Here is a 13,418-nt window from a genome sequence, read left to right as displayed (position 1 = left end):
GTCTTCCGCCTGTCTGTTGGCGGTGCCCGCCGCACTGTTTCTCTGTACCGCCGTGGCGGGCGGTGTGTTAAAGTGGCTGTCTTAGTTGGCGGTTTCTGCCAGGGTCGTAATTCCCTTTTTTTGTCCGCTGGCCTGTTTGCGGTATTACCGCAGCTTTAACACCGTCCGCCAGGGTTGTAATGACCCCCTTAGTCCTTTCTGAATCAGAAATAGGGGAGAAGTCTCTTTTAAGTCCCCTCCTTTGTGTGACTCAGAATTGATCACAATACTGTTTTATGAACCAGGAAGAATTTGACCACTCACAAAATGTTATCTGTAGATTATGAAAAGCCCTTTTTCAGTCACAACACCTGTGATTTTCAAAATCATAGGACTGTGACGGCAAAAGGGCTTTGCATGCCCGGCCCAAAATTGGTATTTAGGCAGGAAATTATAAAAGACACCAAAACAAGTGCCCTTACAAATATGATTTAAATAGGGGGATTGTGTTATATAGCTATAGCTATAGCAATATATATAAGGTGATGATGTGAGACTGTAAGGCTGCAATAACATGCATGACCAAAGCTATTACGTTATCTCTCAAAGTTCCTTGCTACTTCCATCTAAGAGGTCACTTATACATGTACGATGAACTCAGTCGTTCATCATCCTTGCATTGAGTCACTCATTCTTGTACTCAAATGTCTCTTTACTGAACCTTTGACTCATTCTTGCATCACCCCCTGATTCTTCCAAAATACGACACAATGCTCTGGAGCTTTTCCTCCGACCTCACATGATTGACCCACATCAGTTTCAAGCAGGTATCCACCCTTGCTTTTGTTAGCCACAGAGGATCGAACCCGAAGCCACTCCCACTCACTTGCATGTATGCACACCTACCTTAAAGTGCCCTTCACAGGCAGGGTGTATGTGTGGTACAGTCAGCTTGATGGGAACAAGTAGATCTTCAATAGGCAAGAACACTACACTGCTCATGTAATAAAGACCACACACTTATGCATACACCCAAAAAAGCCGCATGCACCTACTTAATAAACCAGCATATACAGTTATTGCTCACTGGGGTGGAGGAGTAGTGTTTTTTGGGAAAGCCCAGCAGTGGTCAAAATATTACGCAAAACAATCCCCACTCTGGAAAGGGCAGGGGGCACGACACATCGGCTAGGCTGTTGTTTACTGCAACATATATTGCCCACCAATATGTTGGGATGCAGCAGCCATCTTAGAAGGAGGCAATCCTGAGTGCCATTCCTCTTTGTACTGGCCCTGCAGCTGCTGGTAAATGTGGCATGTAACACTGTTGCAGATGCAGACAGTACTGCAGCTATTGGAGCTTGTGCTGCCACATTAGGGAGCACTTGGGAAATGGACAGGAAAAGAGAATATTTCTAATGAGGCAGTGGGAAACAAAATGCACCTCCATTACAGTTTATACATGACTCAAGGAACTGGTTCGGTCCAGGGGGTCTCATGATAGTAGGGGGTTACTTGGTTCAAATTGTTGTCAATTCTCATTGCTTATTGTTGTCCGTGGTTTCCATTTGTGACAACTGAAACCTTTTACTGCTGAGGTCTTACATGACTTTATTAAGGGTCTCAAACTGAACACAAAGCATCCCCATTCAGCACTAAGATATTGGGGTAAGTCCAAAACAGTCCAACTCTTAGCAATGTGGTGTGGATTAGAAACTAAGAACTCTGAGAAGCACACACTAACACTTGGTCAGTTAATGGATGGCCACTACTCTTATTTTTAAAAAGGACAAACCGTTAATTCCAACACAACTACATACTATTACAAAGTTACACAGTGGAAACCACACCGTTCTTGTCCCTGCTTAATCACAGATCTGTGAAAACCGATATGTCAGGATTAAGCTATGTACAGATGCATGTTTGTCACCCTGTTCGCAATGTGAAATTCCCTCCTATTGTGTTTGTCAGACAGCTCACGATTTAAAACCACTTCCTATTTCATTTATCAGAATGTTTACAGTAAAAAACATTTCATATTGTTTATGACAATGACTTTACAATGAAAAATCCCTTCCTACCAATACACTATGCAAACTCTCTTCATACTTTATTTGACAGTGAACCTGCTTTAAAAATGCCTCTATTCTTTATGAGCATAAGAGCTACTTCAAAAGGGGGCCAGCACAAGTTCTGCTCAATCAAATGTCAATATTGAAGAAAATCAAGAAATGTGCAAAGCCAACCACAATTCCAGCAAATGTTAAAGACATCTGCCTGCCTGTGGTGTAAAAATCAGTTTACAACTAGTTACCATGTGAATGAAAAGTGAGAAATCACGGAATCAACTTTTATGTGATTTGTTGAGGAAGGACAGATCACCATTACATCTGATGTATAAGCGAGAAGATGTGTTTGTTTATGATACAAAATGTGTTTGACTTTTTAAAACATAATGAAGAATGAAATGCAGCTGCACTGTCATAATGAACCCCTACTTTCATGGTCGGTGCTATTCATTCCTCCACAACTGCCCATATAATCATTTCATTTAGAAATTACAACACAGAGAGCTGGTGGATATGCTGTGGTCAGCTAATCAAGTAAAACAGGCAGCATTTTTAATTAAATATGCCTTCTTCAGTCAAGTAAAAGTAAAACCATAAAGGTTCATTAAATATTAAAATGCATTAGAGAAGACAAACATAATCAGTCATCAGTAAACCAATATAGGGAATTGGCATAACGTTCAGTCAAATGTAGCAAAACATCATAAGTTAAAATCATGATACAGACTAACATATGTTTGCTCTTTAAGTCTGAGCCAAAAGAAAACTGTCTCACCACAAGATGTATTACTTGTTATAAGTACATTTGCACTGAACATTGCTCAGTCAGCATAGGTTGAAAAAAATGTATAATTGTTTTGATAAATCACAATACACAATTATTACATCAGTCGCTAAAAACCAACCCCTAACACCATCCTACCACCTTCCCCTAAATTAATATTAAAGTGACTCTGGGCTAATGTCATCAGATGTGACAGTACAAATCTAGTTTCACAAAACAATAACAGAACCATAAAATGAATGAGCCCACACTGATCGAGTAGGCAGATACCTTGGATTGTTACAAGTCAGCTTTCTTCGAGTTTACCGAGTGTCATCACAAGGCATTAGTGCACATGTTGCTGTATGCAGTGTCAGAATAAAAGGCGAAAACATGGCTGTGTTAAATTTCCAAGGTGAATTCTATGCCTAGTTTGGCCAATGTAGGGAAAATATGGTTTTGTAATGTGCATTGTTGTTTTTTTTAATACACATTATTCATGTTACAAAGCAAACAATGTTTATTAACAAGCTATTTCCATCCAACAACTGTCAAAAGAAATGCTTTTGCAAATAGACCTCAAAGTCTTCATCTGTCGCTTTAGGTTTTGGAACTAAATTGAATTTCATTCTGAAAGGCCTATTCACAAAATTATTTTTGAGTATGTAAAATAGTACTCTAGTAGTACTACTTTACATACTGACAAATGCTATTCACAAATTTTTGGCCAGAGATCTCGGCCCATGCTTGCCCTATTTCTTATGCACAGAATTCTCACTACAAGTACAGCACAAGTAAATGAGTAGTTATGAAGGGGTTAAAGGAGGCTCATTCAAATACTAAACCACCCCCCCCAAAAGGAGTAAGCCAGTTTCTATTCAGCTCATTTACACCTACATCTAATACATCATGCTACTGACACATCAGGTTCAAAGCTACTTCAATCAATCATAGGAGCAAGTCACACATGACCAATCTCAAGTATTGCAAAGCACTCTCATTGTAATCAAGGGTGGCCAGAAATAACACAAGCACCACACCTTAAAAAAATGGAAAATAAAAGTGTTGGACTTTTTTCCTTATGCAGGGTCATCCCCAATCTTTTTGCCTCCTGCCTCCTATTTTTTCTGACCTGTTTTTGTTGGCTTTAGAACTCTCCGCCAGTGCTAAAGTGCATATGCTCTCTTTGTTGATTGGATTTCCATGATCAGCATATTTGATTAACTGGTAAGTCCCTAGTATAGTGCACTAGAGGTGCCCAGGGCCTGTAAATCAAATGCTACTAGTGAGCCTGCAGCACTGGCTGTGCCACCCACATTAGTAGCCCTGTAAACATGGCTCAGACCTGCAACAGTGTCTATGTGTACAGTTTTAGCCCTAGGTAGCTCCATGGGCAGGGTGCAGTGTATGTTTAAGGTAGGACATATACTAAGGTGTTTTATATGTCCTGACAGTGAAATATTGCCAAATTCGTTTTTCACTATTGCAAGGCCTATCACTCCCATAGGTTAACATTAGGGCTACCTTTAAAAATGAGCATAGCGTGGATTCCCTTTGGGAGCAGATAGACATGTGGAGTTTGGGGTCTCTGAGCTCACAATTGAAAAATACATCTTTTAGTAAAGCTGGTTTTAAGATTGTGTGTTTGAAAATGCCACTTTTAGAAAGTAGGCATTTTCTTGCTTAAACCATTCTGTGACTCTGTCTGTTTGTGGATTCCCTGTTTGGGTCAGTTTGACAGTGGGCCTGTTTGCACCTCTCACTAGACAGTGACACAAAGGGAAGGGAGCTAGGGTGTAGCCTGCATATCCTGATGAGCCATCTGTGCTAGGAGGGAGGGGAGGAGTGGTCACTTCACCTGAAAGGGCTGTGCTTGCCCTCACACAATGCAGTCTCCAACCCCCAGGTGTGTGTCTGGGGCCAGGCCTGGGCAATGCAGGATTTCACAAACAAGAGAGACTTTCCTTTGAAGTAAGCCTACTTCAAAGGCCAAAATGGGTATAAGAAGGGCACCCAAAACCACAGATTTAGATCACTTCTGGACATCAAGAGGAACCTCTGCCTGAAGAAGAGCTGAGGAGAAGTGCTGCCCTGCCTGAGACTGTGCTTTGTGGAGCTACCCGCAGTTGCTGTTTCTGCCTGTGCAAGAGGACAAAGACTGGACTTTTTGTGCCTTCCTGATTGTAAAGAAATCTCCAAGGGCTTGTCCTGAGCTTGCCTCCTGTTGTTGAAGTCTCAGGGCCATCAAAGGCTTCTCTCTGCCAGCACCTGGACTCTCTGATGAGACCCCTGCCCTGCTAAGTGGTGGCCTATCCAGTTCCTGGGGCCTTGGAAGGTGAAGCTGGCAGACCAAGACTGAAAATCCACGCACAGACTTCCGCGCAGAACAAAATTTCAACGCACTTTCCGAGACACAGCTGTAAAACTACGTGCCGCCGGCTTCGTGGCAGAAATTGATGTTCCACCGGCATTGCGGCTGGAAAATCGATGCACGGAGCTGGAAGAATGAAGCACAACACCCGCTGATGGAGGCTGTTAGCGTCGCAACCCACATTGCATGGTTTTGCTGATACCGTGCAGCAGGATTTTCAATGCAAACCTTGCTGGGCACGGAAAAATTACGCAACGCCTGCCCGGACCTGAGTGCTGCCCTGATTGACGCATCGATCCCCTGAAGGGAGGGAAAACGACGCATGCCAACCCGACCGGAGAAGGAGGAATGACGCACGCTTGCAGGTGAGAAATCGACGCACCGCTTATCTTTTTCGGTGCTCATTCGCCCGTGCTTGTTATTTTGATGCTACCCAGGTACTTTTCAATGCTAACAGTGCTTTACTTGTTTTCTCAAGGATTTAAGACTCTTTTTTGCTTTTTAATCAATAACTTTACTTGTGTATGTTGGATTTCTGTTGTTTTGGTCTTGTTTTGTATATATAAATATGTTCTATTTTTCTAAACCTGTGTTGTGTCATTTTGTAGGGTTTCCATTATGTTACTGTGTGTGTTGGTACAAATACTTTACACCTAGCACTCTGAAGTTAAGGCTGTCTGCTCGTGCCAAGCTACCAAGGGGGTGAGTGGGGATTAGCTGAGGGTGATTCTCCTTTGCCCTGACTAGAGTGAGGGTCTTTGCTTAGACAAGGGGTAACCTGACTGCCATCCAAAGACCCCATTTCTAACATTGATGTCAGGGTTGGGACTGGACTTGTATTTTCACTTGACATACAGTGATCAAGTGTACACCCCTGTTTTCAGTGCAGACCACTACGTGACCACATACTGCTTGTCTTGTGAGTTTTGCTTTTTTTCTTGTGGGACTCCTTTTGTTCTACTTCCATGTTTTGTTGATCCCTTGAGTGACTTTTCTTTGAACTTCATTGGGAACTTGTTTTCTGCCTTTGGAACTTGGCACTTGTTTGCCATCATGTCTCAATCTGAAGATGCACCAGCTGGAGCTGTGTTTAAATTCGGGAAACTGAAAGGTACTCAGTTGCTCTATTGAAACAGTTCTGTAAAGATCTTGCCTGTAACCAAAGACCCCATTTCTAACAAAAAGGAAAAACATTTTAATGGAATGTTATGTCACAATGTCATTTATTTATTTTGCAAAAAAGTGCAACACAACACTAAATATTTCTTCCAGAACAGAGAACAGCTATTGCACAAAGCAGTCATTTACATTCAACACATCTAGGACTGCAAGCACCGGGGGTGGCAAACTGTCAGGACTACAGAACTCCCACCACCAGGTGAAACTATATAAATCAATCACAGACAGCCTGTTCACATAAGAAAGCAAGCCAAAGATCAACAAATATTTTTCACCATGTCGGTCAGTATCGTTGTTGCCTTGTCTCTTATTTTGTGGATTAATTATATTAGGAGGAGAGAAAGAATAAACAAGCTAAAGATGAACATTTTTGGATGCTATGGAAATCAGCCATTATAAGATACTGTTGCTCCCCTAATGTGATCCTTGACATGTTTACAGACTTGGAGCAGGAGCTCACTTCACCCATAGCCTACTCCAGGCCATCCCTACACATGTTAAAACATTAGCTGCAATCCCGATCCTGGCCATTGTATCTTTCCAGATGGTGAGTGGGGACATGTAAGCATAACTGAGGCAAGGCAAATGTGTTGCTTCCAAGAGGTGCATCTCCAGCAGAGTGCACCACTTTGTCGCCAAGCTACAGTTGCTGGCAAAAAAGCAACATCTAGAAATTAATTGTATGCCATTCCCCAGTTCCTTCAGGAACTAGGTGTTACTGGTTGCACTCATGATGCAATTTTCCCACTCCGACATAGGGGGCATTTGTTCTGCAACAGACAGCATTGGCACTCCATCAACATGCAACCTGTCTGCAATGGCAGGGGCTCTTTCACTGACGCATGCATTGGCTGCATTTACAAGGTCCACACATAACAGTTATATTTTCTGACAGTCACCTATTGTAAGTCAGTTAGTCAGTAACATAAGGCTACTAAGTATACCTTCTTTCCCTATCTCCTCACACCTTACACGTCCAACCCACAACCTCAACAGCGGTACAAATAGGGCACAGATATGTATGAGAGGAAATGTTAAACACACAGTTGGCATCCTCAAGTTGCATTTCAGATGTCTTGTCTGTGTGAGGGGATGTGTTGCAGCACCCACAGAAGCTGTGTGAAAGATTAATGAAGCATGTTGAGTATTGAAACATCAACCTGCAGCTAGGCTTACATGTAGACCTTATCCCTCAACTATGCTCCCATCCAAGTTTCCTGGATGAGACAAAGAACAGAAGGCTCGGTTTGCAGGTGTGTGACAAACTAATGGTGTGCCACGTCACCATCCACATCTATCAGCATCACTGTTGCACTACCACAATGTGACAACCAAACTTGAAAGTCTCAGTACAATAAATATACATGCCCTAAAACATCACACATTATTGTATACACGTTATTAATATATTTATTAGTCACAAACGGTAACAAGTTCAAGTCATAATCTAGCCCCCCCTTCTGTAGAGTACAGAAGAGAAGAACACATACCACATGAATGATTAGATTTACACTTTTTTAAAATCAAATGCATGCACTTTTAAATATAACGAAATTGTTTACTTTAATTTATATTTCATATAAGACAAGAAAGGCTTTCAAAATCTCAGGCATATGTTCCCCTTTTAATTTTAAGTACACTTATTTAAACCGCCTACGTGGTCGATGTCTTCGCACTGGAGAACTACATAGTGAAGGCAGAGAACTTTGTAGTTCAGACGGAGTTCTCCAACCACCTCATGAAACAGGACAGAGGTTTGCAAACTCACATTAATTCCATTAAAATGTGTAACATTATGCTTTGATGCGCATACCTAGTGTGGTTAACAAGTCTAGCAAAACCCTGGCAGGACACTAGTCTGAGCAGAAAATGTCATTGCAAGGTATTTTCTTTATAAACTAACCTCCCTCTGTTATCTGAGGAGACTTTTTGCTTGAGGAGTGTGCTTTTCCATGTCTGAATGTGACATACAGGAACAAGAAATAGGCAATTTCAGAGCAATACAAAAATCACAGGCGTCGTTCTTCCTGCTGCTCCACTGACTCCAGAAGTCTCCCGAATGGCAAGGAATCTCGGAAGCAAAACAGGGGATGATTGGGGAGTGTGCCTTCCAGAAGTTTTCTCAGCTTTGCATGGTTCTTGAAACCCAGCTTACCAACGGAGAAAGTGATATGGCAGGGCATTTCCACTTGTGGCACAGCAGTAGGTGTTCCCACCCAAAGAGCCAGGGAGTGCCACAAATACTGGGAGGACCGTCATCAATTGGCATAAGATGTGCTGGAAGTATCCAGCCAGTCCTACACACATACTTCAGACTCTTCCATCTGGACAGGAGGATCCTGAGAACAGCATAAGTGACCCTCCACATTCATTTGGAGACTCATGACCAGCAGCAAGGCACTGCGTGAGAAGGAGGGAGCAGGAGAGTGCCATATTTACAGAAATAGGGCACTCTCCTCCCTACTCCTGGCGCAAAAATCTGCTGCCATGTGCCACGCACACACCTTTTCACAATAGTGCAAAGGTGTCTGTCTGAGTTGAGCAAAGGTTTTGCACTGGAAGGATAGCTTTGCAGTACAAAATACTATGCTTAGGCTGACTTTAAAACTTTCCCACTTTGCATGTGTGCTGTACAGTGCAGCACACATGCAAAGTCGGAAATGAAAGGAGAAATACAAGCAATTCTCTGCAACAGTGTCTAGTTGGAATGGGTGCTATTTTTTGATGCAAAACTCTGTTTTCTTTTTTTAGTAAATTGGGTTTTGGGTCAAACATCTGGGTGGTTGCATGAGAAGGCCCATGCACCACCCATGGAAGGCCCCCTTGGTGGTAAGTAATGCAAAGCAGCGCTACGCACTGCTATGTGTTAATTTTACATGATTTTCCAGAACAAAAGCCATTTTACGCTGGAAAGTAAATAGATAAAAAAAGATTTTGCATTGATTTGTGTCACTTTTGTGATGCAAACATGGCTTAAAATCTCAGTAACTATACCCCAAAGAATATAAAAATATAGCCCAAGGGGGTAGAGCCTAGGGTGTGCTTGATGGTGAGTGTGATTTAAGCCAGGAGAATGTTTTTTGTTACTACTTTTCGATTCTGAGTTTTTCTCAATCGATGGACACAATTCAGAAATACAATTGTAAAGTAAAGTGTAGTAATTTTAATAGTTGTAAACGCAGCTGTAAGGATCTCCAGCCCCCTTGTGAAAGAGGGGTGAAGACTCCTCAATCTTACTACCAGATGGATATTTATATCAGGAATTTGGGAATACCATCGGGCATACCTTTCCACCTAGGCAGAAGATTATATTTTCAGGGAACTTCGCACAGGGATTTCCCATGAGAATCGCCCACTGAATGTGCCATTTTCTTTTAAATTTGCACTAAGTCTAGAGGCATTTTCTTCACTGCAATTTTGAATGCTTGGCTGTTGTCTCTCTGTCTCTCTCCTGCCCTTTCTCGACGTTCAGAAAGGCACATTGGGAATCTTTCCCCTTTCGCACTGTCCAGAATAGCAATATGAGAATGTTTCGCACTGAAATAGATAATCCTGGAGGTCCAGCAAATTTGATTATGTGCAATTATTTGCATCTTTCCTTCCTGTAAGTAACATTGCCTTTATGGAAAAATATACATAATGTCCCGCAAAAATAAAAGAAGGAAGGATACCTGAGACTTGAGTCATGAAAGTAAATTAAAAAGTTTGCACTCCTAAACTTACTATTAAAGTGCAGTTTTGTGACTACTGAAAAAGCGTAAACTCACACAAACATGTAAATTTACCTTTGTAAATCAGTCTCATAATGTTCCATCTAATCTAAAGAATAATTTCCGTAACCACAAAATATGGAATTTTTCTAAAATCATTTTCTTTGTGTTCATGTTTCTCATGTTTGTTGGCACGTCTTTATTTTTAGGTGAAGAGTTTAGAGATTTGAATACTACATTTCAGTGCTCTAAATGTTTGTTTTCATCACTTGTTTGATCACTGTGTAGCTACTTTTAGATCTTGTTCCTTCTTATAAAAGACGTTTTTAAACCAACAGCCAGTTAACAATGACTGAGGTTGGTACAAGCACTGTTGTTATCAGATAAACAACATAACACTTGAGCTATGTCTGGTGAGACAAAATGCACGCTTATACTCACAGACTTTTTCTTTTTATCATGGTCCTGCAAAATATGAAGTGTTGGCTTTATTGCTTCTTGTTGAATAGCCAACCCAAGTTTTCTGTAAATAAGGCAAATATTGGTAAATATTACAAATTTACCCATTTATGTGTACACTTAAACTTGATTCTTTCTTCACTGTCTATTAAAATGTTTCACATTAACAGTGATCTTTACACATGTCACTAGAATCAATCTGTAATATAAAAGTCAGTGTCCCACCTTTCCACTCCAAGATTCATCAACTGGGCGTTTCCAAAAGTGATTCCAACTCAGGTTTTTGTTTAGCATACACTAAATAGAATCTGCTTCATCATCATTCCAAACTAAGGGCCTCATTATGAACATTGCAGTCCAGACCGCCATGCCGGCGGCAGCGGAAATTACCGGCATATAATAAACAAGGGAAGACCGCCACAGGCGGCCCTCCACCTCCGCCAGGCTTCCGCGGACAGGCAGCCTGACGATGGCGGATTTCTCTATCTGACAGGGCAGCGTTGCAAGCAGCGCCGCCCTCCAGATAGAAAACCCTTGTTCCTCCAGCCTTTTCCCGGTGGTTCCCCCTCCCACGGAAAGGCTGGCAGAAGGGGTACTCCAAGCCCCCCCTGGGAGCCCCTACACTGCCCATGCACTTGGGCAATGCAGTGCCCCCATGCACAGCCCCGTTGCGCAGGTCACTGCTCGATTTATGGGCAGTGATATGTGCGACGGGTGCTGCTGCACCCGCCACACTGCGGCAATGAGGACGGCTCCATGTGGAGCCGTCGGCAATGTCCTGGCCCAGCATTCCGCTGGGCCAGCTGGGTGAAACACTGCTTCTGCCAGCCGGCCCAGTGGAATGAAGATTATAGGGCCAGTGGGGTCTTCTAGGGGATGGCGATCTATGTTTACACCGCCAGCATGAACACGGCGGGGAATCCTGCTGTGTTTATGATGAGCCCTTAAATCACGGTGTCATACTGCAAACATATATGAATATCAGCAAAAGGAAGTTCTTATCCTAATGATCATAATGATCATTCTTTGGAAGCTTGGAATTAAAAGCAAAATTTAGAATTGTGATTGTTTTTCAATGTTGCATTGGATTATAGATGTGGTGAGCATCCACAACTAAGAAGGCTAAAATTAAAATAAACATATTGCACATTGTAGCTATTTTGTGTTGGTCTTTGGTTTTCTCAATTTATATGGTGATACTTACTGATGCAAGTCCCCCGTAGAGCATATTTCCTCTGACACGCAGGCAAATGCTTCATACATTCCACTGAAAATATATTAAAAAAACATTTGATATGATATCTGACCACACACATGCTCGCTCAAATATAAGAGAATAAAGCCATCTACAGATAACATCCTAAATATTTTCCCGAATACAAACGAATCTGAAGCACTCATATCTTCTTTCAAGTTCTCCTTGGCCATGACTGCTCTAAGATCTTGACTGCATGGTTCCCACTCATGAATATCTGAGACATACTCCCCCCACCTCGTCTTCAACACCCAGAATTACTGAATCTGGTGCAAAGTGACGCCATCAGACCAAAGCGGTGCATGTTATTTAGTATCCAGCACAAAAGGTGTTTTGTATTGAGAAGAGTATCTTTTTAATTAGTACAAAATCCTCTGTACACTTCCTTGCATCGGTTTGTAGCAAGGGGGCATTACTGGTGCAGATCAGTTCAAAAAAACATATGTATTCATGCAAAGTCCAATATACTAAGATCAGGCTTTGCATAAAAAATTAGCACCTGCTTAAAAAAGAAGGTGTAAACAAGGGGAACTTCAATAATTAAATTAAAAAAAAAAACATACAGGTTTGGGAAATGGGGCAGCAAGTGCTTGAGATAGTGCACATATTGGGTGAAGCATCTCAGGCGAGTCAAGCTGTGTTCTCATAAAATCAATATACCTTGTTTACACCTCTGTCGCCCCAGAAATGACAGAGAGATAATAGGACATGGGCGCAGTTATCAAAAGTGCAGCAGGCAGTGAACACTGTTCCTGATTTGTTAATAATGTTTGCTGGAAATTCAATAAAATCTCTTATTCAAAAAGTGCAGAAGGTGCAGCGCCAACCAGGCACCCAATTAAATAATGTACGTCTTTTACTACTTCAGGTGAGAATCTTGCACTGGGGAACATGGATTCCCTGCAACACCCATGTTATTGTAGACACTCCATAGCCATTAGCAAAAGTTCGTAATAGACGTTTTACCAGCCAGTTTTAGAGTTATTTAAGGCCACTTCTATTATATGTTGCGATCAGTGCTGTGCCTGACTCCAGTAACTTTACTGACACTACTGAACACATTTGGAACATACCTCCACACCAAAAATGTGCACAGTGCTAATCAATGCTCATTTACACATGCACCAATTAATTCACCCATTCAGTAGTCAAACATTCACTTATTCATCAACTTCTCCTATTGCTATTTCATCCGTTCATCCACTGATTGCCTTATTCTTGCATTACCTCACCCACCCTTCAATAAAAACACACACACAAATCAGGCAGATATGAAAAGAAAACCTTCATGTATGATTAGTTCAGACCTAAATAATGTTTTTTTTCAGTTCTTGTTCTGTATGCAGAGCAATTCCATTATGAGAGTGATTTCCAATTTTTTGTTTTGTTGGTTTTCATTTATATCAGACATCCACATCTTACCAAGACCAAGTGTGGAATTTCAAAACCATATAACTACAAGGTGCTAATAAAGATCATTTCACTAAAGAATTCAGTCTGCCAAAGACAAGTATTCAGTCATGCATTCTGAATGATGTAACATGCTTCACTTTCTCATTTTCATCAATTTGTTGTGGTATGGAGGGACAAACAAGACCCCGTAGGTGGTCAGTATGATGTACAGTGAGTGAAA

The 13,418-nt window shown here is 41.6% G+C and overlaps 1 protein-coding gene across 1 annotated transcript in view; it reads right to left on the bottom strand.

Moving 5' to 3' along the window:
- Positions 1–13,418, bottom strand: part of NOSTRIN (nitric oxide synthase trafficking) — a 554,795-nt gene that overhangs the window by 465,616 nt on the left and 75,761 nt on the right. Inside the window, exons 4-5 of the mRNA XM_069221364.1 lie at positions 11,735–11,797; positions 10,513–10,594 (exon numbers count right to left, since the gene is read on the bottom strand). Of these exons, the coding sequence (XP_069077465.1) occupies positions 10,513–10,594; positions 11,735–11,797 (145 nt within the window). The remainder of the gene's footprint in view (positions 1–10,512; positions 10,595–11,734; positions 11,798–13,418) is intronic.

This window comes from Pleurodeles waltl, chromosome 3_1, assembly GCF_031143425.1.
Source record: "Pleurodeles waltl isolate 20211129_DDA chromosome 3_1, aPleWal1.hap1.20221129, whole genome shotgun sequence".
NCBI lineage: Eukaryota > Metazoa > Chordata > Amphibia > Caudata > Salamandridae > Pleurodeles > Pleurodeles waltl.
Note: the sequence above shows the minus strand (reverse complement) of the source record. Positions and strands in the feature narration are given on the sequence as shown.